This window comes from Pantherophis guttatus, chromosome 1, assembly GCF_059756535.1.
Source record: "Pantherophis guttatus breed Tessera chromosome 1, ASM5975653v1, whole genome shotgun sequence".
In the NCBI taxonomy this organism is placed as follows: Eukaryota; Metazoa; Chordata; class Lepidosauria; order Squamata; family Colubridae; genus Pantherophis; species Pantherophis guttatus.
The window spans coordinates 77,123,315-77,150,737 of NC_142063.1; the positions used below are offsets into that span (position 1 = coordinate 77,123,315).

General features: G+C 41.5%; 1 protein-coding gene across 1 annotated transcript in view; it reads right to left on the reverse strand.

The window, feature by feature from the left end:
* Positions 1-27,423, reverse strand: part of CREB3L1 (cAMP responsive element binding protein 3 like 1) — a 105,453-nt gene that overhangs the window by 42,984 nt on the left and 35,046 nt on the right. The window contains exon 2 of the mRNA XM_034417445.3: positions 6,389-6,617. Within this exon, the coding sequence (XP_034273336.1) occupies positions 6,389-6,617 (229 nt within the window). The remainder of the gene's footprint in view (positions 1-6,388; positions 6,618-27,423) is intronic.

Below are 27,423 nucleotides of genomic sequence, written 5' to 3' on the forward strand. Positions count from 1 at the left end.
AAGGAGTTTAATGCTAGGAAGCACCACAATAAGCTTTTCATTGTTTCAGAACAGAAAATACATTCTATTAAACTCTAGTACAGGGATATGCTACACTTTCCAGGCCAAAGGCTACAATAAAGCCTTGCCCAGAACAGCCTAGTTGCTTTAATTTTAAACAATTTTAGAGTTTTTTAAAAAAAGAAATGGAAAAATTCTGCAAGATCACCAAATTTTACCAGACTTCACCAGCCTCAACTGAAATGTCACAAGACCTCAAAGAAGAGCTTGATTAAATCCAACCGCATTTTGACGATATTTAAACTTTTTTAAAAGGCTGATATCACACAAGACGGTTGGTCTCTCCTATATGAATCTGCTCTGTCAGATTCTGTCCTATACTGGCTTATGAAACAAGTATGTTTGTAGGTTGACCTAAGAAGTTTCTTTAAAACAAGGATGGACAATATTTTCTTGGCTAGATTCAGTAGGTTTAACTTTTTATTATTATTGTTATTGTTGTTGTTGTTGTTATTATTATTATTATTTTTGCATGATTCTAGAAAGCCAGGGTGAGGCATTAAGGCTGGAAATAACAACATTTGACTTCCAAGAAGCATTTTGCTCTCAACACATCCTTATTGTCCTATTTTAAACCCAAAAACAGTTCCACAGAAATGTGTTTATTTTGCTTCCAAAGTTCAGCAGTAACAGTTTAGTCTGTTTTCAGCACTTTGGAGTTTAAGGGCAGGACTGTGAACATTTCATTCTTTAAAGGATTTCTGGTCTTGTTTTCATTCTTATTTTAAGTTGAATGTGCACTGCTCCATTTCAGTCATTTTTGCCATTCACTTAGGTAGCATGGTCTCGGTATTCTAGGACTACAAATGGAATATGTGAACAGGTTCCTATGGGTTTGAGGTGTTCACTGCTGCATTAAGAGAGAAAAAGTTTAATGTTGTTATCAGCCTGGAAATACTTTCCTCAAAAGAGTAGAAATCCATACAGCAGCTGTTATGCAATTGAGACAGTTCTTTATTTGGATGTACAGTATAAACTATTCTGGAAAGTATATTTTAAGAAAACTAAACAGGTTCGGAGGATAGCATAAAGGTAACTCAGCATTACATAAGACAAGAGCAATATAGGAAAAGATAAAATAATTAAGGTTAATTTGGAGAATAGAGGAATGATAATAGCCCTCGTGAAATGCATGCTTGGCTGTCTCATACAGTCATGTGAAAAAGTAAGTACATCTTCTTTGAATAATGTTGCAAAGAAGAGTGGGCCAAAATTCCTTCACAACGATTTGACAGACTGATAAAGAAAATAATGACTTCAAGTTTTATTGCTGCTAAGAATGGTTCTACAAGCTATTGTAGAACCATTCTTAGGGTGTACTTACTTTTTCACACATGGCTTCTCCATTTTGACTTTCTTGTTGTAAAATAAATGATGGCATGGTGTAATATGTTATATGTTGTTGTTCATCTGAGGTTGTATTTACCTACTTTTAAGAACTGCCAAGGACCAGATGATTTTTACTATGTCCTGATGCACAAAACCATAGAACTCATAGAATTTTTTTTTCCACATGACTGTAGAAGACTATATTGTTCAACCAAGGGAGGTTAGAACTTAAAGTTTATAGGAAAGTGGATTTTGGCTGAATGTAAGGAGCAAGTGCATGATGATAAGAGCAAAGGAAACAAATGGTTATGGTTAATATATATTTGAGAAACTATATTCACCTACTTTGACTTTTGTCCAAGAATCAGAGAATGCAAGATATATCAAGCAGAGGAAAATCTTCCACAGGGTTAAGTTGTAGGTATAAAGTCTGAAAAGTTATGGCAAGACAATACTCTGAGAAAGCCTTTTTAATAGATATATGATTCTTATATAAGCTCAGAAAGGATTTCCCAAAGAGAATTATAGCTCCAAAGGGTGAAAAAATGACTGTCTGATCCTATGTTAGGGACGTTTAGAGTTCTCTGGCTTGAGCAATTTCCTACACACAGAGAGAGAAAGAGAGGGAGGGAGGGAGGGAAAGATTTTAAATTCAAAACATTTTGTGCCCAAAGTTCAAAACAGATTGTTTCTATCATTCTGTTTTGAGCTTAAATCAGTCCCATTTCCAACTCAAAATGACTATTTCAAATTTGAATCAGAACTCTTTCAAAGTTCCAAATATTTCCAGGATGGTCAGAATAATCTTTCCCGAGTTGAGAGACTTGTTCTGAATTTGAAGCAGAATATATTGAGCTCTTTTTTTTTCTTATTTCAAAACAGTTTGGTTACTCCTGTTACATAGTCAAATATTTTGGGGATGGGAATGAGGGTTGTGTGAGTGTGTGTGCATGCAGTAAATGCTAATAATTATTATAGCTATTAGAGAGCCTTTACTTCTCTCTGCAGAGAGCTGCATAAGGTCACTGAAGAGAGAGGAACTGTCAGAGAAAGCTGTCTTTTGTCATCCCTCCTTCATTCTGCCCTTTCCCAGATTTCTCAATCTCCATTCTTCTGTGCTGTTGCTCACAGCCATGACACAGTTCTTGTCATGCTTTAAAGAATTGCATTCCACTATGAAGCAGCTGGCATGATGCTTCTAAAAGATGCAAGGCGCTTTCCATCTCTAGTTTTACTGGTAGCTTCTACCTCCCTAGTCAACTCTTGGGTTTAGAAAGGGAAGGATTTGGGAAGATTTTGTCCTAAGCACAGGACCATGGAGAAAAATGAGTAAGAAGCATTTATATTAAGATCTAGAAAACTTTATAATAAAATGAAGAAAGACTCATAATTAGCATCTGGATATATAAACAGCATACCGCATCATTTTCATTGCAAATAACCATATTTACAGAATGTTAGATGTGAAGGAAAACCAAGAGCAGGAACAGGAGGAAGATGAAGGGGAGGAGGAATGGAATGGAATATCCAGAAACATTTCTATGAACACTAGTGCCCCAATGCTCCTTTTCCAGCAGCCTTACTAAACTATATCTCTTCTAGATATTGAGGGGGTTTTGGAGAGTAACTGTCCTCCCTCATCTATAATCTGAGATAGTTCAGTAACAGTTCTACAAGGAGGTAGGATATTACTCTGCAGCAGGACCAAACAAGAATGACCTATGAAAAAAATCTAGTGCTTTTGCCCCTTTTCTTCTTGATGTCTGGCAGCACTCAGCCAGGATAATCCCTGACCACTGCGGGGAAACTTATTCCCTGCTTTTATGGTTTTCTAGCTTTTTTTGAAAAGAAAGGCCTTTCTTCTCTTGTATATACTGAATCTGTGCCATTTCCTTTTTGGGCTGACGGTTGTCCTTCAACCACTCGGACACCCACAGGGTCCCACAAATAACAGGATCCTCTGGTAGGATTGTTCTAAAAATATCCTGTCATCATGAATCATCCTAAAATGGATTGTTTTAAAAATAAGTTTTGAAATGACTGTGCCTCTCCATCTCCTGCAGAGAAATCTGCTGGTAAAAAAGAAGCCCACTTAGGCCTCTACATGTGCCAATAAGCATTAACTGTAAGCAGTAGCTTTGATTCGGCCTACACCCAAAACAGAAGTATCAGGGAAGGTGCCGATTTTTTTGCATCCACACCCAACAATCTCAGGATCCCTCTCAGAGGCCATCCAGAGCTTGGCAGTGGGGAGAAGATGGTAAGTCGACATATTTTATTTAACTTCCTTTTTCAGTTTGAGTATTACAGAACTTTTCAGGGCAAAAAACAGTCATTTGAGCCTTAGGACATGGAGCTCAGCTTTATCTAATGGAGCAGGCCTGATGTTCGGCTTAGACCACTGGGTTGGGAAGTACTCAAAATTCAAGGAGATAGACTGGCTTGAAGGACACAGCTCAGTCAAATAAGTTCCACCAACTTACGCGCTTCCCTGTGCCACAAGGTCAGACAGAGAAATGATTTTTTTCCCCCGTAAAGACAAACCAGTTTAAGAAATGAGTATTTTAGCTTTAGCATCACTTGGAAAGCATAAGGATTTATGTAGGTTCTTCTTGTGAGCTGAGGAGAAAAGGGAAGGAAAGAAAATCTCTCCCTTTTTATCACACATGAAATTGTCCTCAGTGCTTGTGCACTAGTAAATTGAGTTAAACTGGCCATCCAATTTTCAGTCTATGAGCAAGATCGATTGTAGACAAACACATCAGAATATACAGTAGCTATAGGCCAAGTGGATAGGGTCAATGCATTCCATGCCTGCAATCCTTAAGCCTGAACCTGCATGGATATGACTATGGTCCAAGTTTCTTCTGTTCACAAATTAGAAGAGATACATGGAAGAAGGAACAGAGGACAGAACTGGGGAAAGTAATTACAAGACCAGGAGACTCCTCAAGAATATATTCAGATTAGAAGTTCTCCATCCCTGATTTAAAGGGAACAGAAGAAAAAATGACTTTTTTTTTGCCAGCAAGAATGATAAATTATCAGATTCATAGGCAATAGATTCAATAACAACAGAACAGAAGAGAAAGAACTGACGAAAATCAGAAATACAAAGACCTGCAAATAGAAGTAGAATGATTGTATTAAAGAAAGCAAAGTTAGTAACAATAGTAATAGGCTCCTTGGGTGCAATCCCAAAACATCTGGAGCACCACTTGAACGTCACTGGCATTCAAAATCAACACTACCAACTGCAAAAGGCAGTTTAGTTGGAAAAGCTTACTTTCCGCAATGATAACTTTAACACCATCAAACCGCATCTGCTATCCCAGGTCCTTGGGAAGGACTCCCTAAGTGGGTAAAAATGCCAATTCCAGTTTAAACATCTGGTTGAATGTGCATTGAACCATAATAATAACCTCCATAAGTAAATTGCTCTGTTCATATATAAATGTTACTATCATAAAGTTATATCTTGCATTTAAACAAAATTTAGGTAGCTGCGAATGATATCTATTATTTTTGTTCCTAGTTTCTGTCTACAATGAAGAACTCCTCCTGATTATAGCACCCTTTTATGAATATGGAGCACTTCTGCCACTGCAGGAACTTGCAGCTATGATTACGACTATCAATAAAAATGCTTGATTGCACCTTTGCTAGTAGCTGTAATTTTACCACCAGAGCTTATGGGAGGCTTTTAAATGGAGAATGAATGGTGGCTTTGCTGCAGAATTTTTTCTGTCATGGCAAACATTGATATATATTCATTTAGCAAAAGACCAAATGAATCTACATGGCAGCATATACTGAAAATGTCAATGCAGGAAGAGAATACTAGCAATTTCTCTTTACTAAAGGATGAGGCTAAGTGGATTTTTGTTGCTCTAGGATTTGTGATAGCTCACCTGGTTCATGGTTTTGTGTGGGGACAATCGTAGGTCAGTTTCAAACTCTTCAAAGATTGAGGAATGGAATCAGTGGATAGAGGGAACCAGAAACAAATCGAAATTAGTTCCCCAAGGGAACTAATTTATTTAGCATTGTTCAGTTAAAAAAAACTCTTTGGCAAAGAACACTGCTTTAAAATATCTACAGTAATGTTGTATGAGTAATGAGAAGTAGTGAGAGGTCAGTTTCCTGGACAGTGTCCAGGACTCAAATAATCAGTTATATTAAATGACTGTAAGACAGTAAGCATTCTCCTCTCTTAAAACAGTGGGTTATTGGCTCTTTGCTGTGACTCATGAGGCCAAAACCCATGTTTTGTCTGTTTTTTTTGAAGACTCTGATGAGAAATTAAAGGTCAACTCTAGTATTTTTTTTATATCAGAGCTCTGCTTTATTTTGAAAAACCCTCTATTTCAATTTCCTCCCATTATTGCTGCTTTCAACAAAGGAGACTAGAAAAAAGTGAAGTTTAGTTTCTAATTTCAGCTTGTTCACATGTGTATCACAGTCCTGTGCATGTTTCTTCAAGGGTATGTTTTACTGTATTCAGTTGGACTCGCTTCCTAAGAAGCATGTTTAAATAGTATAGTTTTATTCCCTTCCCGCCACCTCCGTTTCTTGAACTATCCTTATTTGGTTTAAGCACAATCACTCATCTTTCCCAGATAGCTTATGGGGCTTCCTGATTATACATTCCAAAGAGAGAGAATGTGGCAGGCAGATAAAATCTATATATGTTTCCGGTTTGGCTTGACTCTTTCTATTTCCAATAGCTAACTGAATAATGTCAGCTGTCTTATCATTAGATGATTCAAATCAGTTAAAAATGGGTTAGATTAATTGGCTGGAACCAATTTTCACTCTGGGCCCCTTTTAATGGACACAGGACACAGGGGCAGTTTGCTAGCAGCAGATTGTCTGCTTTCAAGAGAAGTAGCTGTTTGGAAGAGACACAGATTGGACCTGCCTGTGACAGTATCTATCACATCAGCAGAGGATACGGTGCAGTTTAGGCATATGCTTCTGGATCCAGCTTTCTACTCACCACTGGCATTTTCTTCTGTCTTGACAGGCATAAGAGGGCTCTGTGGAGCAGAGTCTCCACTCAGGGAGTAACTGTGCTCTGCCTGGATGCCAGGAGTGGGAGGATCCAGATCCATGTCCAGCAAAGGGTTCTTTTCCACCAGCATGGGGTCATCAAAGAAGCTGTTGAACAGTTCATTGGAAAAGTCCTCCATGTTCTCAGAGAAGTGGTCAAAGCTCTCGGAGAAATGCTGAGAAAGGAAAGAAAAGTGTGAACTGCATCATCACCATGAGAGACTAGAGGGCCTTCTACTAAAATGTATCCCAAGCCAGATACATTTGGATCAGCCAAATCATTTGGATCAGAAACAACTATATTCGTCTTTTATTGTTTCTGTTTTCACAGCTTCAGAAGAAACTAACCAGCCAAAATCCACAATGAAGTACATGCCTGCCCATTTTCTTCACCTTAATTTAATATATTTTATTCTCTCTGTATTCTGTCTTTTCCTAGAACAAGCTATTGAAATGCATTAATTGGAACATCAGGTTTGAGGTATATTACTTTTTCTTACTTTGAAGCCTTCTAAACATATTTCTTTACAACTCTTATCATCTTCACTAGTATGTACACTGCTGGTGTTCATTTTTCAAACTATCAAAGCATCTTTATAAGGTCTCTGTGCAGTGACAATGATCAAAGGCATATGTACCTAAATTATTTTTTTATAAAATGCAGTTGAGGTATTTTGATGTTCTCATAAATAACTGTGAAATTAAATTTGTTATATAAACCTTCTCATAGTTTGAAGATGGAACATTATTTATCATGAAAAGAGATGTTATGGATTACTATGAAACATATCCTTCCACTGCCTTTTCTTCTATACAGCATATCCATTTGTGGAAAGTTTTGCCATATAATACTGTGGGGAAACCTTGGCAGAAATTCATGTACCATGGCACTGATATTTATTTAAAATACTGTTCAGTATTAATACAGTACAAAGGTTTGTTTTATAATGTAATCCAATTCTATCAGTGCAGAGCATTGTAACTTTAGAAGCAGACTGAATGGTAAAGGGTCATGAGCATCTTATCATATATGTTTACAACGAAAGCATACACCACAAGTCACAGTAAAGTATTGATACTTGTAGAAGACATAAGAAGTCATACCTCTGCTTCAGTTTATTTGATTTGTATAGTTTATTTGATTTGTATACCGCCCTACTCCCGAAGGACTCAGGGCGGTGAACAGCCAACAATAAAATACATAAATACACAAAATTTAAAAACCCGATAAAATCAAATCATACTTTACAAAAAAGTGCATCCACTTCATGCACATCACTATAGCTATGTAGGACTGCAACTGCTGTGTGAGCAGTACAATTCCATTTAAATTCAGTGAGTCCAGATTTATTTTCCTTTCATTTTATACTGTTTGTTTTTTACACGCACACACACAAATCTATTGCATGTTTATTTTCACAGGTAAGTAAGAATCAAATTTAATTACCGTATTTTTTGGAGTATAAGACGCACCTTTTCCCCCCAAAAAAGAGGGTGAAAATCTGGGTGCGTCTTATACTCCAAATGTATCCCCACCCAACTTCTCAAACGAGGTTTCAGAGGCTGAAAAAAGCATCAAAAATGAAGCTTCAGAAAAGAAGCCCCCAAACAGAGCTTCAGAAAAAAAGCCTCCAAACAGAGCTTCAGAAAAGAAGCCCCCAAATAGAGCTTCAGAGACTTTTTTTCTGAAGCTCTGTTTTAAAGGCTTTCAGAGGCTTTCAGAGGCAGAAAAAAAAGCAAAAAAAAAAAAAAAGCAAGGCACAGAGCTCACAACCAAGGAACCTGTTACTAAAATTCACCTCTGGGAACAGCTGATTGGGGGTATTCCGGGAGGCTGATCCACCCGCCAATCAGCTTTTTCCTTATTTTCCTCCCCAAAAACTAAGATGCATCTTATACTCCAGTGCGTCTTATAGTCCAAAAAATATGGTATAAATTCTGTAATAATTCATAGCTGTGCATCTACATAGATGTACAGTGAAAATAGCCTTGAGAAATCTGTCAATTTTCTCTTGGCACAATCCATTTTCTCCAGATAAAAAATGAAGATGAGCAAAACTACTTTAAAAATCAGTCTAGACACACCCACTACTAAAATTTACCTTATTGCTTGAATGAAATACATATTCATTTGGACCACAAGAAAATTAAAGTCTTTGAAAACTTCTTGAAATTCTTGAAATTTATTCAAGAGGCTTCTTGAAATTCAAGAAGCTTCTTCAGTTTAAAAGAGAATACAGGAAAAGAAATAAATATGACCAGCTGAATGGGAAGGGAACTGTATTGAGTGGACCAAATTACAAGGAAAGAAAACCACTAGTGTAAATTAAGACTCTCCCCACAATCTTCCTTGTAGGTAGGAATAATCTGCATATCTAAGCACATTTTTCTGTATCATGTTCCTTGTATCTGAAAATGGTATTCCAGACCATCTTGTGTGAATGATGTTTATTGCAGGAAACACTACTATAAACATTGTTACTGCTTTCAGCACTTAGCAGTTATGGAGATGATCTTTCAAAAGTTGTTTTGTCATCTTACTTAGTTTTTTTCTTCAAATATCTCACCAGGATATATTTCTTAATCTTTTGCAATTTAAAATATGTTTCCATTATCTCTTCACTCATATTCTGCTGAAAATTGTACCCCCTCCTATTTTGCTCACAGGACTCAGCTTTCATGTAAGAAACAGCAACACTATATCCAAATGCTATATCCAAAATCAATCCATCCATTAATCTTTAAATAATGCAAAACCTGAGGAACTTAAAAACAAATACTATATATTACAAATAGGGACACAGAGACAACAGGAAGCCATCTCTGGATGCATGTGAGTTCCAAGGCCAACTATTTCTGTTCATTTTTTATATAGTGATACATTTAAATGAATGTAAAGAAATTCAACCAAATAAAAATGTGCTATTTTTTAATTTCTGGGAGGCTTCTAATAATTGTTTGTGCACAAAGTTATCTAATATCTACAAACATTTGGCATGCTGACAATGTTTAACTTGATTTGGTCATGCCTCAATGACTGAATAACTCGCATCAAATAAGTCAGAACAGTGCTTTTAATTTATAGTAACAACTTCCAGTTCTGCTTTTTTTTTTTTTTTTGTAAAATCTAGTCTTCAAGATTTTTTTTAACATCTTGAAGTGAATCTGAATTCCTATCTGAGAGATAGACTGGAAGCAATGCATTCTAAAGAATATTTGTCCCTTTGCAAAGGAAAATGGGTAGTATTAAAATCCTGTCCACTGGGAAAAAATTCTGAAGAGCTAATAGAATCACCCACCTACATTTTACTAGGACATAATGCAAGTTTGGTAGGTAGATTTGGCCAGAAAGCTAAATTGGTCATGAGCCAGGTGGAACAAGATACAATAAGAAATCAAACTTGTTTTTCAAATTCCCTTATTATTTATTATTATTATGATTTATTTATTTGTCTCCCACCTTTATTGTTTCTACTAATAACTCAAGGTGGCAAATACAGTATATTCAACATACCTTTCTCCTATTTCCCCCACAATAACCTTGTGAGGTGGGTCGGGCTAAGAGAAAGTGATTAGCTCAAGGTCATTCAGCTGGCTTTCATTCTAAGGTAGGATTAGAATTTAAGGACTCCCGGATTCTATACCAGCACCTTAACCACTAGACCAGGGGTGTCAAACTCAAATTCATTGAGGGCCGCATCAGGTTGTGTTTGACCTCAGGGGGCTGGGATAGGTGTGGCCAGGGTGGGCGTGGCCAGCTTGACGTCACTCATGACAGGGGCGCCTCTGGTGGCCGAGTACTCTGCTAGCAAAAACAGGCTCCCAATCTCCATTTTCAGCTGGGACAGCCTCCTGCCACCCTCTGCCAGCAAAAAAGGAGCTCAGGAGGGCTGCGCGTGGCCCTCCCGAGATCCGTTTTTGCTGGCAGAGGGTTGCAGGAGGCCATCCCAGTTGAAAACAGTGATTGGGAGCCCGTTTTTGCTGGCAGAGGCACCATGGGCCAGTCCTTCTTTGTTCCCAGGGCAGCCCCGCAGGCCAGATCTAAGCACCCCATGGGCCAGAACTGGCCCATGGGCCTTGAGTTTGACACTCCTGCACTAGGCTAAACTGGTTCTCATATTTTTCAATGAGATTACTGTAAAGAATTCTCTCTTCACTTTGATGTCTGGAAAACAAAAGGAACTAAACTGTCTTCTTGCATCTTTATGCTTCCTCTTCTCCATATTCACTGAAGCTCCACTTTCATCAATATTCCTGTGAAATGTTAGTTATACTTCTAAAAGATGTCCTTGTGGTTGGATGTCATTCCTTATCTATGGTGGGGAGGAAGGAACTCTAGGTAGCATTGGCTTTCATCTCTAACTCCATCTTTGTTTTTCCATTCTCTTTCTTTTACAAACATACTAGTGGTGAAATCCTCTGCAGATTGCCACCAGTTTGCTGCCCATGCATATGCAGTGCGCATCAAAAGCGTGGTGCATGCATGCATGCGCAGTGCACACCAAAAGCATCCTGTGTGCGCGCACATGTGCAGTACGCCTCAAAAGCATGCTGCGCACGCATGCACATTGCACACCAAATGCACGCTTCGTGCAGGAAAAGGAGGCTTGAGAAGGTAAGTAGAACGTGGGGGGGAAACAGCTGTGCCATGCAATTTAGCTTCGCTAGAAAGCAGGATTTCCTGCTTTCTAGCAAATATAAACTGCACGGCACAGCTGATCATCGGAACGTCAGCTTTTTTTACTACTGGTTCGCCCGAACTGGTAGTTTTTATCACTACCGGTTCACCCGAATTGGTGAGAACCGGTAGCATTTCACCCCTGATACATACTCTTGCACACATACAAAACAAAAGAAAAGAGTTGGGATTCTTTCATTTTAGGATGCCTTTTAAATGATGTTGTTAGGAGCTGTTCCCTACAAACGTCATAAACATGGCTTTGGAGAATCCAGGAAAAAGATCTTCTAAGTATGTTTAAGCAGCCAAATGAGGGAGGCTGTTCAAATTTACGATACAGTGTTGAAAGAGAAAAGATTAAATGTTTGCTTCATGCTGTTTTTTTTTAAATAAAACATAAATACACACACAGCATTCCCTTTGGATGACAATGAAAAGCGTCAGGGGCAATTTTCACATATCAAATAACAATGGGAGAAAAGGGTTACCTCCACCCCCACTGGCACTGCATTACTCTAGTTCTGTATCATCTGCAGCATCAAATCTAAGATTGGGAAAGGACTAGGTCCATTTAACCCAATATTGTCTACACCAGTAGTTTTCAACCTTTTCTTCATCACAGACCCCCTATAAATACCTTTTGTGGCCATGGACCCCCACGACTTAACTCAAGATTTAAATCATAACATTTCTTCAAGCCATCGCAGACCCTTTGTGATGACATCATGCCCCCCCGGAGTCCGCAGACTACAGGTTAGGAACCATTGGTTTATACTAACCAAGTCAGCAGTGTGTGGCGGTAGTCAAAAAAGCCAATGCAATCCTAAATTGCATTAAGAGAGGGATACAATCAAAATCAAGTGAGGTACTATAAAGCCTTAGTAAGACCACACCTAGAGTACTGCATTCAGTTTTTGTCACCACACTATAAAAGAGATGTTGAGACTCTAGAAAAAAGTATAGAGAAGAGCAACCAGGAGGATTAGGGGACTGGAGACTAAAACATATGAAGAACGGTTACAGGAACTGGGCATGGCTAGTCTAGTGAAGAGAAGGACCAGGGGAGACATGATAGCAGTCTTCCAATACTCGAGGGGCTGCCACAGAGAGGAGGGGGTCAAGCTGTTTTCCAAAGCACCTAAAGGCCAGACAAGGAATAATGGATAGAAACTGAACAAGGAGAGATTTAACCTAGAAATAAGGAGACATTTTCTGACAGTGAGAACAATCAACCAATAGGAACGGCTTGCCTTCAGAAGTTGTGGGAGCTTCATCACTGGAGGCTTTCAAGAAGAGATGGGACTGCCATTTGTCAGAAATAGTGTAGGATCTCCTGCTTGGGCGGGGGTTGGACCAGGGGTAGGTTTCACTTACCTTTGCTACCGGTTTGCTCGAACGTACATGCTCACTTCGCTTGTGTGTGAGCCACTTCTGCGCATGCACAGATCATATTTGATGACGTCCAGGCAGCTGGGTGGAGTCTCCTGCCCTGCTGCTACCGGTTCGCCTGAACAGGGGCGAACCGGTAGCAACCCACCACTGGGTTGGACTAGATGACCTACAAGGTCCCTTCCAACTCTGTCAATCTAACAAAGCAATAGTTCTTCACACTTCATATCACAGATCACATCCAATGTCTGTAGAAGTTTGTGTTATATGCCAAAAACTAACTATTCTTACACCACACATATCCAGGTGACATAAATAGATGTTCACAGAGCATGCCTAGCTTTTTTCAAGTTTAGGATGAAATGCAAACCAAGCCTCTCCACTCCACTTACAGGTCAAAGTATTGGGCTAACTCAAAAAATGATTTAAATTGGTAATCTGATTGTCTGAATGAAGACATTATTTTCTATAGCAGTGGATAACCTTGGAATTCACTAGTGATGAAATCTTGCAAGCTGTATGCTGAAATAGCAAGATACCCCAGATGCTCTAAATTTCATTCAACAACTGCTTATTTGAGTTGGTGTTTAGAAAGGGAAAGTTGGTGTTAGAAAAGAAAATGCTTTAGATGATGACATAAAATGGTCGTAAGTGACAGATGGAAGACCAAAGAAGGCTAACTAATCTTCATGCTGCAATACAGTATGTGATCTTTTTATTAAGCTGATTTTTTTAAATTCATGGTCATAAAAAACTAGTAACACTGGGCTATAATGTATATAAAACTTTAAAAAATAATACTCCTTTTTCCAAATTTCCTGACAGGTTACAAAAAAGCTTTTCTGTGCAAAATGTAAGAAGTCAGAAACTTCTGCTTCAACCCTCCTGAGATTAAGCCTAATTGTTTTAATTTACTCATTCTTGAGCTTTGGCAATTGGTTAACTACCTGACTTCAAGCCAGTCATCCTCTCTCAATGCAATCTGTCCCACAAGACTATTTTGAGGAAGGAGTGGAGGAAGGAGTGCTGTGTACAGTGCCTTGGGATCCTGGAGAAAAGGCAGGATGTAAATCTGACTAACTTATTAAATATTTACATAAGAACAGTATATACATAGTTAGATTCACATATTGTCTGAAGCTAAGATTTCATCAATGAGTTGTAATGGCTGGATACAGGCATTATATAGTATTACAGCTGTCAAACTCATGGCCCGCAGGCTGGATGTGTCACGCACTGGCCACGCCCATGCCCGGTTTAGCGAAGGGGGAAAAAGTCACAATACATCATGTGATGCCGCCATGACGAAGCGAGTTTGACACCCCTGTACTTCTTCTTCTTCTTCTTCTTGTGCCAGATCCATCATCGGACGTTGGCGATCATGTTGGCAATCCTATTTTTATCAACAAATTTTATCAAAAGATGACCCTTGTACTAGAGCAGTGGGTCTCAACCTTCCTAATGCCGCGATCCTTTAATACAGTTCCTCATGTTGTGGTGACCCCCAACCATAACATTATTCCTAAAACCATTGAAAATATGTATTTTCCGATGGTCTTAGGCGACCCCTGTGAAAGGGTTGTTCGACCCCCAAAGGGGTCCTGACCCACAGGTTGAGAACCACTGTACTAGAGGATAAAATGTGTCTTGGAAACCCAATGGCTGAATTAAGCTAAAACCAAAAGAAAATCCATTGGCATGTCGCAAAGAGGGGGTTGAGGGGTTTTTTATATAAAGTTTTAGCAAATGTCTTAAGGGGTTCCGGGGGGGGAGGGTTGGATCAGAAGTAAGGCCGTGGGTATGGAGGATAACCCACTAAGGGGAGGGCCAGGTATGGCTGTGGAGCACGGCACGGGGGGTGGGGGGCCCGGGGTCAAGAGGGGGGATAAAGTTCATCCAGATAAGGTTTTTACCATCAGTACTGTGGGTGGGAGGGGTAGATATGGCGGGATCAGGGGGCCATATCGTGTTAGGGGAGTGCGCACCTGCTGTCTTAGAGCGGTGGCGCGCTCCGGCCCCCAAAGCTCCACTCGTTTTCCAGGTGGCGCAGATCCTCAGGGCCCTGGCCTCCGTCTGATGTTATGCAATGCCAGGTCTGTAGTAAATAAAGCCCCCCTCATTTGTGATCTTGTTCAGGAGGGGGGAGCGGACCTGGCAGGTATTACGGAAACCTGGTTGGGCCAAGAGGGGGGGTCCCTCTTGTTGAAATGTGCCCACCAGGTTTCCACGCATTCCATCAGCCGAGGTTGCAGGGTAGGGGCGGGGGGGTAGCGGTTATTATTAACGAAGGTCTGAGACCGAGGGAGGCCACTGTTCCTCAGACGGCCGGCTGTGAATCCCTCCTTGTGAAATGGGGCCACGGGGTTCAGATGGGTTTGCTGATCACGTACCTGGCTCCCTGCCATGTGGCAGCAGCCCTGCCCGAGCTACTCAGCGTCATCGCCACGGTGGCGGTTGAGACCCCTAGGCTTATGGTCATGGGGGATTTCAACTTGCCGTCCGTTGGTGAGGCATCTGAGGTGGCTCGGGAGTTCATGGCTTCCATGACAGCCATGGACCTGACCCAGTTAATTCATGGCCCTACCCATACGGGGGGAAACACGCTGGATCTGGTTTTTGTCTCTGGACACTGGTTGAGTGATCTCGAGATAGGGGATATAGTCACCGAGCCCTTGTCATGGTCTGATCACTCTCTCCTTCATCTCGACCTTCGAACCGCTACACCCCGCCACAGGGAGGCGGAGCCGGTAAGATGGTTCCGCCCCAGGCGCCTGATGGAACCTGATAGGTTCCAGATGGAGCTTGGGCCATTCCCTGAGGCTCTGGCACACGCCTCGACTGGAGACCTAGTGGCCGCCTGGGATAGGGTGGCCCTGGAGCTCTGGATTGGGTCGTGCCTTTGCGGCCTCTGACCCGGCGCCGATCTCATTTAGCTCCTTGGTTCACTGAGGAGCTGAGGGAGTTGAAGCGCCGGAAAAGACGCCTAGAGAGTAGTTGGAGGGCCAGTCTTTCTGAATCTGACCGGACACTGGTAAGAGCTCATATTAGGAATTACTTAGTGGCGATAAAAGCAGCGAAATGTAGCTATTTTGCTGCTCTTATTGCGTCATCAGATAATCGCCCGGCTGCCCTGTTTAGGGTGACCCGCTCCCTGCTCCACCAGGAAGCGCGGGAGGACCCCTTGGAGGGTAGAGCCGAGGATTTTGTTCAATATCTGTATGACAAAATCGCTCAGATTCGGGAAGATCTGGACTCCGACTGGATAGTCTCAGGGGGAGGGACTGGGGCAGGTCTTGAGAATGTTATCTGGGATGAGTTTGATCCTGTGACCCCTGAGGACGTGGACAGGATTCTGGGTAGACTGAACGCGACCACTTGTTTATTGGACCCGTGTCCCTCCTGGTTAGTGCTGGCTTCTCGGGAGGTGACACAAGGCTGGTTCCAGGAGATTATAAATGCTTCGCTGGGTGAGGGTGTCTTTCCTGCCGCCTTGAAAGAGGCGGTGGTGAGGCCTCTCCTCAAGAAGCCTTCCCTGGACCCGGCAATGTTGGTAAATTATTGTCCGGTCTCCAACCTTCATTTTGTGGCGAAGGTTGTTGAGAGTGTGGTTGCGCAACAGCTCCCCCAGCACCTGGATGAAACAACGTATCTGGATCCGTTCCAGTCGGGCTTCAGGCCTGGGTACAGCACGGAAACGGCATTGGTCGCGTTGGTTGATGATCTCTGGAGGGCTCGGGACAGGGGGTGCTCCTCTGTCCTGGTCCTGTTAGATCTCTCAGCGGCTTTTGATACCATCGACCATGGTATCATGCTGCACCGGTTGGAAGAGTTAGGGGTGGGAGGCACTGTGTTGCGGTGGTTCTCCTCCTTTCTCTCTGACCGGTCGCAGTCTGTGTTGACAGGGGGACAGAGGTCGACCCCGAGGCCCCTCATATGTGGGGTGCCGCAAGGGTCGGTCCTCTCGCCTCTCCTGTTCAACATTTATGTGAAGCCGCTGGGCGAGATCATCCATGGTTTCGGGGTGGAGTACCATCAGTACGCTGATGACACCCAGCTGTACATCTCCACCCTGGATCACTCCAACGATGCCCTTGAAGTGATGTCCCGGTGCCTGGAGGCCGTACGGATCTGGATGGGGAGGAACAGGCTCAGGCTCAACCCATCCAAGACCGAGTGGCTGTGGTTTCCGACGTCCCGATATAGTCAGTTGACCCCATCACTGACTATTGGGGGCGAATCATTGGCCCCCACGGAGAGGGCTCGCAACTTGGGCGTCCTCCTGGATTCACGGCTGTCTTTAGAAGAGCACTTGACGGCCGTGACTGGGAGGATTTTTTATCAGGTGCGCCTGATTCGCCAGTTGCGTCCCTTTCTGGATCGGGACTCATTACGCACGGTCACTCATGCCCTCGTCACCTCCCACCTGGACTATTGTAATGCTCTCTACATGGGGCTCCCCTTGAGGAGCACCCGAAGGCTCCAACTGGCGTAGAGTGCGGCCGCGCGGGTGGTAATGGGAGCGACATGGCGCTCCCATGTAACACCTCTCCTGCGCGAGCTGCACTGGCTCCCGGTGGTCTTCCGGGTGCGCTTCAAGGTTTTGGTTACCACCTTTAAAGCACTCCATGGCTTAGGGCCTGGTTATTTACGGGACCGCCTACTACCACCAATAGCCTCCCACCGGCCAGTACGCTCTCATAGAGAGGGACTCCTCCGGGTGCCGTCAGCCAAACAGTGTCGACTGGTGGCCCCTAGGGGGAGAGCCTTCTCTGTGGGGGCACCTACCATCTGGAATGAGCTCCCCCCCGGAGATACGGAGGGTCCCGCATCTGCGCTCTTTCTGCCGTGCTGTGAAGACCTTTTTATTCCATCAAGCGGGCTTGGCCTAATCTCTTCCCTTTTTAAATATGTAAATTTTAATCTGTTTTTAAATTATTGGGGTATTTTAATTTGTCTGGGCCAAATAATTTAATTTGATTTTATTGGGTTTTTAAATTTTGTGTATTTATGTATTTTATTGTTGGCTGTTCACCACCCTGAGTCCTTCGGGAGTAGGGCGGTATACAAATCAAATAAACTATAAACTATAAACTATTGCCACTAACAGCTCAGAAGCAGGAATACTAATGAGGTTAAATAATATTATGCCTAAATTCTATTCAAACCTAATGTTAAAAAAAATATGTTTCCTGTATTACAATTATATTGCCTGCATTTTTAAAGGTAGCATCTTCAAGGAAAATATGGGTATGAATAAATATTTAAAGTGGTGGTTTATATAAAATGCCCTCAGGGGAAAAAAAAAGTGTCCTTCTGATGCTCTGATCTTACTTTCCTTTGGCAACATTGGTTCTTTGCTTTATCCCAGGGTGCCAAAATCCCTTCTCAGTCTTGCCAAGAAAAAGACAGAGGGAGGAGATGACCTGAACACCCCGGATACAGCCAAGCGTAAGTTCCTGTTCCAGCACAAAGATGTGTTTGTTTTATTCAAAGACAATATCATTGTGTAAATAAATGCCAGGCAATAAGGATGCAGTAGTACTGGTGAATGGGACTGGTATCAATGCCTTTTACCAAACATCAGTCCCCAGCTTTGTTCTTAAAAGGATAAAGTGAGTGCAGTTAAAAAAAAGGCTCTAATTTAATATATACTCAATCAATGGGACTATGTTAGAAACCTCAACATTGAATTATTGGTGCTTTCAACTGCATCTCAGTGAAAGATTGTGAAATCTTTCAAAATGCACACAAGAGATATACACACAATTATTCAAACAGACTGAATAGCTATAAATCTCAAGTGAAACTATATAGAACCTTTAGGTTGCTCAAAGAAATTATAGGATGCTTACAAAGATGGCAACATCAAATATCAATATTCAATCATGTTCAATTAGTGCTTCTGAACATCAAATGCCCAAATTTGTAAGATAAACTCACCATTTCTACTAACGCAGTTGCTCACATTTTTATCTGTGTTTTAGAGGTTATACATCTGATACAAGACAATGGATTGAACCTGGATATTTTAAAAAATTAATCTCTGCTAGTTAATCACTGGTTCACTAAATGTGATGTCATGAAAATTGGAGATCAAATGAAAATCTAAAAAGAAAACAAAATTGAGAACATCTAGATTTGCTAACAATCTTTAAAATATTTTATTTACATTTCAGCATCTTTCTATTTAGCTGGATCAGGAGCTCAAAAACCTGATCTGGAGATTTAAAGATAATTCAGTGATGAATTAAAGGATTTGGCCAGATAATCTGGATAGCTGTCTTGAGAAAGGCATTCTTGTGAACTGGGAAAAAGTCTAGTGGCAGTTCCAATATAATATCTTGGCTGAGAATGATAGGAAATGAAGTCCAAGACAATACTAAAGCATCACCTTGGGAAAAGCTGCTGTATGCATTCTTTGCCTATATTTAATGAGGAAAACTGTGGGAGAATAATGTTTCTTATATTTAGCAATCTAAAATATTTACTTTCACGGTGTATTGTGCATGGCTAAATCTGGAAAGATAGGCAGAGAATCTCTATAACATCTTCATCAACCTTTTATGTTACTGCCTTCTGTTATCTCTAGCTTACATGGTTGATATAGAACTGGCTGAAATGATAAGAACTGTATTCCAATCATATGGAAGATGCTACCCTGGGAAGATCTACCCTAAAATGTGGAAGAACATATAAAAAGAAGGGTTCATTAGTATTTTTGATTGAACCATGAAACCTAAAGCTATGCATTGGTTTTATACCTTAGCTTTTCTGTCATTTTATTTGTTTTGCCTGTTTGATTCACTTTAGAGTAACACTCAATGTTGTATTAAAGTTTTACATGATAATTGATAGAGGACTAAGGAGGTCACTGAAGCAGTCGGCAAGAGCTTAAATGGACTCCAGGGGATGGTAGAGGACAGGAAAGCCTGGAGGAACATTGTCCATGGGGTCTCAATGGGTTAGACACGACTTCGCAACTAACAACAACAAGGAGGTAACACTGTCTGGACTGTACTATTCCAGATACAAGATTCAGATGCCAGAAAGATGTCCCAATTTTTCATATACACTATTCCTCTTTCTAATTGGCAAAGTTCCAACACTGGCATATTCACTATTTCTATATTCTATGAAGGAATGCTATATGGTAAAATCCACACGTTTTGTCTTTAATCCAAAATAATATTGGCCCCAAATTAATAGCTTATTGAAGAACAGCCTAAATAGTTCCCAACTACCACCAATTTGTTGCTAGGACTAACACTTGCTGAGCCATTCAAAATTAATTTCCATAATTAAATGATATGATCCCTCCTGAAACCGCTTTTTCATGGCAGGGCAAACCTACAGTATATACATAAGACAAATATGGGCACTAGTGATGATACACTAATTGATGCTGGAAGGTAATAACATTATTCATTCATTTATTTATTTATTTAATCTAATTTGTATACCGCCCTTATCCCAAAGGACTCAAGGGCGGTGCACAGCCAAAGATAAAACAAACACATATATAAAATTTAAAAGCAATTTAAAAATATATTAAATAATTTGGCCCCAACATCATTAAAAACAAAAAGCAACCCATTAAAATTAATGTTTAGGCCAGCCCAGCTTGTTGGAACAATAATATCTTGAGGGCATGGTGAAAGCTGCGTAGGTCAGGGATCATCCGTATCTCTGGGGGCAATTCATTCCAGAGGGCGGGTGCCCCCACAGAGAAGGCTTTCCCCCTGGGGGTTGCCAGTCGACATTGTTTGACCGACAGTACCCTGAGGAGTCCCTCTCTGTGGGAGCATACTGGCTGGTGGGAGGCTGTTGGTAGCAGAAGGCGATCTTGTAAGTACATTAAATCCGTAATATCCTGAATGAGTGCTTATCAGAAGAAGACAACAAATGTTATCACTTGTCTTAACAGACAGAACCAGGTCAAACAGGCTTAAGTTACAGAAGAATAAATTTAACTGAATATTAAGAGGAAATCCTTGACAGGAAGCAGAGTGAAACCAAGAACCTAACAGATATGAAATGCCCTCAGAAGAGATCTTGAGAATGGAGGCTGGGCAACTATATATTGGAATATTCTTCCTTTAGATTTCCTGCATGAAAAAAATGCTAAAGCTTGCGACTATCCAAGACCCATATGATTCAAAGAGTCTATGTTGTTATGTCTCATGATGCGTCACTTTCCTCAACTATGTCTTTTCCTTTTATCTGTGACCCTCATTTACCAGATTAGTACATATTGGAATAGTTTCTTCCTGGGTCCCACTCCAACAAGTAGTTTGCATACTTATTGTAGTTTATGCTCTGAGATAAGGCATAATTATGGTAATTGCTAAAGATGGTATAAGGAGTAGACACTCTTGAAGGGGAAAAGAAATACTCCTTGCACACTTCAAATGTGAACATTCCATTTAATTTCAGACAAGGCAACAGATGCAGGGCTGAATCACAGTTTATACATGGAGGGGGTGAATCGAGGTTGAAAAGAGTTGAACGCTATTAGGGAACCCCCCCCCCCCTTGTGAGATCAGAGGTCTTCAGCTTGTCTTTTTTCAAGCTTGTTATCCCCAATGGGTGGAGTTCATATTTCCATACAAAACCATCATGACCTGTCAGTGACCCAAAATAATCAGCAAGAGTGTAAATCTAAAGCACTCTGGAATTTAGTAGCTTGAATAGCACTCCCCTCTTTATTATTCCTTATATTACTTTCCAAATATATCAGACTGCAACCTACATTTTTCCAACTCCCAAGGATGGTAAGATGGGAGGGGAGAGTGGTTGCAGCCCAAAATTTTGCAAGGACTCAGGTTGGAAAAGGATGATCTAGTGGAAAAGAAAATATGTTTATTGAGCTGGTAGCCTAAAATCTTTTGGAAAGAGGATACTATGCAGGATCGTCTCTGTGGTTTGAAAATACAGTTTATGCAAAGATATTAGGCTAATTTACTGTATAAAAGTGGTATCTAGTAGTTCTGCTTCGTTACTGCTTAGGCAAATTTCCTAAATTTAAACCAGGAATTGCAAATTCTGACCTCAGATGTGGCCAAGCTACAACTTCCAGCATCCCTCAGTATTTACCATTTAAATGTGTTTCATCACATTTTTGTTTTAATTGATAACATTTGTTTTGTTTTTAAATGTTTGAATCCATATGCATTTTTGTGCTAGTTTCTCCTAATGTAGGGGCTAATATTATTATTTTTCTTTAGATGCACACTTTTTGCCAGCAATTCTTCCAATAAAATGCTTTTCATGCATGCTTTTACTTCATGCCTCCATTTTATATGCATGTTTGGGAGAGGTAAACTATCTAGAATTTTTTATAGAGAATTTCAGCATGCAAGCATGTTCCAGTTCACATTAGGAAACTGGCTGAGTTAGCATAAACATGTGAATTGTCCCAAGTAAAAAGATCTTTTGCTGCAGGCTTCATGTGGACAAGTTCATCCAACTGCTCCCAGACAGGTTCAAAGTCATGGCCCACCGAGTAGAAGCTGAAGCCCAGATCAAAGCCTTGAAGCAAGCGGGCCGGTCTCCCAAAGAATTAGTGTGGGAATTCCAAAGACTGGCCAGAAAGCTAAGGGACTGGCCTGAGTGCCTCCTCATTTACCACTTCAAAGAGGCCTCAGACAAGCTTGTGGCATCAGGGGGATCCCGAAGTATATATAAGCCTGGTCCCGAAGTGTATATAAGCCTGGTATATAAGCCTGGAAGCCATGGACCTGGAAATCCACCCCATAGGAAACTGACTGCAGAAAAACCAACAAGAAGATCCCTCCTAAGCTACCTGACGCACCACAACCCACACTATCTGGGACAATCAAGTGCTACCAGTGTGGCCAGCATGGGCACAGAGCATCCGAATGCCTGGCCCCTGTGCCAGTCCCTCATGTCCGGACCCCCTTCCAACCCCAGGGAAGAAGAACCCCTGGGAAGCCACCAGACAAAGGGAAAATTGCCAAGCAGGCTGTTGAGGTTCCCCTCCTTCCAACTGGGAACGAGGAAACTCCAGCTAGAGAAACCCCTCCAGGCTCTGCCAAGAGGAGCAGCAGCAAAGACAACCCGATGATAAGTGAAGCCATCCACCCCTTCACTATCAAAACCCGGATTGTAGTGCTGGAACTGGGGGCCCAAGGGGAGGTAGAGGCCATCATAGACACCGGCTGCACCAGATGCCTGATCAGCCTCCTCTTGTCCAACAGCTAGGGATAGGCACGAGACCCCTAGTGTGCCCCATCCATTTTGAACATGTCGATGGAACACTAATAGGCGAAGCCCCTGCCACATTGGTCACAGAACTTGTTAGGCTGGAAATGGGCTGCAACTGAGAATTCATCTGATTTGTCATAGCTCCCAAAATGACTGAATCAATCATATTGGGCCTCATGTGGCTAGACAAATGGGGACTGATTATCATGTGGGAAGACGGCTAACGAAAACTAAGAATAGGCATCAGACCACTACTGCCCATCAAGGCTGCCCATGGGGTCGGGTCGAGATTAAGACCACAGACCCGACCAGCACCCAAACCTATAGTGGTGCAACCCATTATGAAGTTAAAAGAATTTTAGACTCTAGATTGTATAGAGGTCAATTGCAATATTTAGTTCATTGGAAAGAGTACCCTTTGTTTGAAGCTACTTGCGTTAAAAGCTGGGATGTAAAAGCAGACAGATTAGTGAAGCAATTCCATGATAAATACTCTGATAAGCCAAAGGGTCCCCCTGGGGTGGGGAAGAGGTGGTTAGGGAATATTGCGCTAACCCTCTATGATCCCCTCATTGCAGGACACGATCATCGGTTGAAAAGGGGTGGCCTGTCAGTCCTGGAAGGCATCTTTTACTTTGGATCTTCAGGGCTGCCACATTTAGTGCTGTGGGAAATTGGGAGGGGGGATTGTATGGAGTTGGGGAGATATCAGTCCGGATTGGACTGAAGGGGTTTTTTAAAGGGGATTTTATTGGTTTTTATATTTGAATACTGAATTTTATGTGTTTTTTATCATTGTGAGCCGCCCTGAGTCCTTTGGGAGAGAGGGCGGCATACAAGTTTAATAAAATAAATAAATAAATAAATAAATATCTAGCCATAACAACATTCTTTTCTCTGAGAGTCAAGGACATCCTACCCTGCACCTGGAGTGGTGTGACTGGGAGGCATCTCCAGTTGGGATGGTGCTCTGATTGGACCATGTGATGGACATGTGGGTGCTGGGGCAGGGACTTGGTCTTTCTTTTGGGTGGGGAAAACCTGGAAGCTTTCAGATTTGGGTTTTCCCAGATGTGTCAATATGACATCTCTAATAAAATGGAACTTTGAGGAACTTCTAACCTCGGAGTTTGCTTTTATTGGGGATGTTACTTGGAACCCTGACAGCGAGAACTTTTCTGGGGCTTACCAGCTGGTAAAGTAGACGATATATAGATATATATTGAGACAATATATATTGCAAATGGATCACCCTCTATTTGTGAAGAAAGCTGCTGATTTTAAAGGATGGGTGGGAAAATTAGAAACATAGATTCCACATCTTCTGTATCTCCTCACTTTCACCAGTGTTTTATTTATCTTTCTCAATCTCTTCCTCACTCCTCCTTCACAGCCAAGAAAAGCCCCATATGTGTTCCTAAAGCAGCATTACTGAGGAGCTGTCATGGTGGGGACAGCCAAAGTTCACCAGCCCCATTGTGGGACTATGGATTCTCCCTTTTCCAAGTCAAATTTTCAGACTGCTCCTTCCAGTCAGCTGTCTCCCATGCACTGGGAGATATGAGGTGTACTCCTTGATAAGATGGGTGGGAACCATCTTCTCTAAACCTAAGCTACCTTTAAACTCCATAGGAAAATCTGCTCCTGCTTAAGCCATCTCATTCCCGGAGTAAGCATGAAAGACTGCCAAGCCATTGGCTGTGGCACCCGTTTTCCTTCAGGGATGGATGCAAGATCGAAAGAGGCCTCCTAACATATTTCCACCACATGTTCTCATTATTGCACCCTCACAAACAAGGGGAGAGGGAGGGAGAGAGGAGTGAGAGGTTTATCTCAAAAGTCTGGCTAATATATCATAAATATTCAGCCTTCCATCCTTCCAAGGTTGGTAAAATGAGGACCCAGAGCGTTGGGGGCAATATGCTGACTCTGAAAACCGCTTAGAGAGGGATGTCTAGTATTGTGAAGCAGTATATAAGTCTAAATGCTATTGCTATTCTTGAGCATCAGTTTCCTGCCAGAGGCAACAATTCTCTCTTCTTCTGTCTTCTGGTTGTGCACCATCTCTGCATCTTTTAGATACAGCTTTCCTCACTGCCTTCAGATACAGTCCTGATATTCCTATATTAAAATAAAAAGAGAGCAGCAAAAACCAGTATGACTGGATGGAAGCCCACATCCAGAAGATTTAGCCTCTCTGCAAGTCAGAGGTTCTCCTCATGCTGGCCAACTGTGCCAAATCGGGAGGGAATTCTTATAAGTTTTCCCTTTTCTTTTTTGGAAATATATATATTTTCCTTCTCTGCCTGCCAAGATAAATCTCCATTTCCAGCTGTGACATCTGTGTTTCCCTTCTCTCCTTTCAGTAAGGAATGAACCTTCCCCCACCACACTCCAGCTTCACAGTTGAGGTTTTCATTACTCTACAACAAAAGAAACAGCTCTAACTTCCACCCATTCTTGACATGCTTTAAAAGAAAAATGCAACGGTAAATTTTAGTGCTCATTAAACTGACAATGCTAATAAGAGACAGCATCATATGCGGAATGGCTAAGCATAGTTTGGTCTGACAGCAAGGTTTAATGTACCTCAGCTCTTATACTAGGATCTCCTTCCTATACTATTTTCGCTCTATCTTTTCCGGTTGTTTCATACTCTTTCTTCTTAATCAATATATATCAATAACCATTTGACTTTCCATGCTTTCCATCAAATGATGGTCACTTTATGTCTTCAGTATATATGTATAGTAAGGGACACAAAGATATGCTCAAGGAACACATACATATAAAAGGTGTGCATGCTAAATGGCTTATGGGCCAATGCTCTATATGCATAATTGTCTGGCTACACCTAATCACATCTGACTTCCAAAAGGACTGCATTTCAAAACTGTGTTAACATAGTTTGGGATGAATTTTTCCTCTTTGTTTTTCTAGTGGATTACTCATCATTTCTAATTTACTTTCTCAATCAGACATTCATAGCAATTTTTTCATACAACTGTTTTTTGTACATTCAAATTGCACATAGCAATCACATTACAAACCATTCTAAAATGAACACCTATTATTTAAGATGGGGCATCGGTGAAAGTAATGGTCAATTCTGCAGACGGAAGGATAATGTAGGCAATGGTCATTTATGTTCTTCCCTGCAAGGATATTGATATGACAGGCACAACACTCCACAAATTCACCATTATAGACTTTCATAGAACTGAATTTCCAGTGAAATAAGATGATTAGTGTAGGTTGATTACCTAACATTCTTAATTAGTGATGAGGTATAGGAACTCAAAATGCAGGAAACCCATGATCAAATCTAGGCAACAGCCATAGCCCCATTCAATTCACAAGCCTGGCTGTAATTTATAGATATGGCTGGATAAACAATGTCAAATTTCCCACAAATTATTTTATTACTAAACATCAAACCTATTCTGAGTTATGAGGAAAATACTTTTGCATATGGGCTGCTTGGAGGAAAGGCTGGATAAAAATGTAATAATAATAAACTACAAACTAAATCAACTACTAGAGTGTTTCTCAATCTGTGTGAACTTCAACTCCCAGAATTCCCCAGTCAGTATGCTGGGGGAGGGTGGAGATCTTAAAGTGGCTGAGGATGAGAAACACCGGACTAATAAATGGCAACAGGCTAAATTCACAAGCAACAAATAAGCCAAATGAATACTTTGGCCTAGAAACATGGCTGATATTCAGTTTGTTACTAGATTTATTTCTAAGAAGTATTAGCCAAGTTAATCTGTTGCAGCTAAGCCCTTCGTCTGCAAAACCTAAGGTTTCTGATGGTAGTCATCTACACACTCACTTGGAATAAGTCTATCACTATATACTGTGGTTGACACCCAGATAAGCATAAAAGTATAAGAATACTTGCTCTTTCTCATTTTGGAATACAAAATACAGTATGATGGAATTCCATTACAGAAACACAGATCCAACTGGATATCTGGAGAAACGTAAAAAGCTGTTTGACTGTAGAACCAATTACCTAGACAGATATGGGTTCTCCTCAGGGGTGGGCTGCTGGGGTTCGCAGGGGTTCAGGAGAACCTCTAGCTAAGATTCTGTGCAGTTCGGAGAACCCCCAAATCCCACTCCTGGCTGCCCCCGACCACCCCGCTCCTCCACTCCCAGGAGTCCCCATGTGGCCCGTTTTGGATGCAGGTAAGTGCAGGGCGTGTGCAGAGGCTCAGGGAGTGCAAAAAACAGGCTTACTGAAAGTTCGAGAAGACCGGAAACAGGCCTGTTTCTGGCCTCCAGAGGGCCTCTGGAGCCTGGGGAGGCCATTTTCACCCTCCCGGAGGCTCAAGGAAAGCCTCTGGAGCCCGGGGAAGGCAAAAATGCCCCCTCCGCCATGGTGCAGGAGGCTGACAAGGCCACACCCACCATGGTCACACCCACCCAGCAACTGGGCAGAGAACCCCTTGCTAAATTTTTTTAAGCCACCCCTGGCTCCCCTTCATTTGGTTTAAACAGAGATTAGCTGCCAATCTAGGATATTTTAATTTGGATTTCCACCTGAAGCAACATTTGGACTCTGCAGCTTAAACACCCTATTCCAACTTTACCTGACCCATATTTCTGGACTTAAAAAATCTGGATGACCATTTGATGGCAATATAGAGGTAGAATTTTACGCATCTCATTCTCACTCTTTAGTG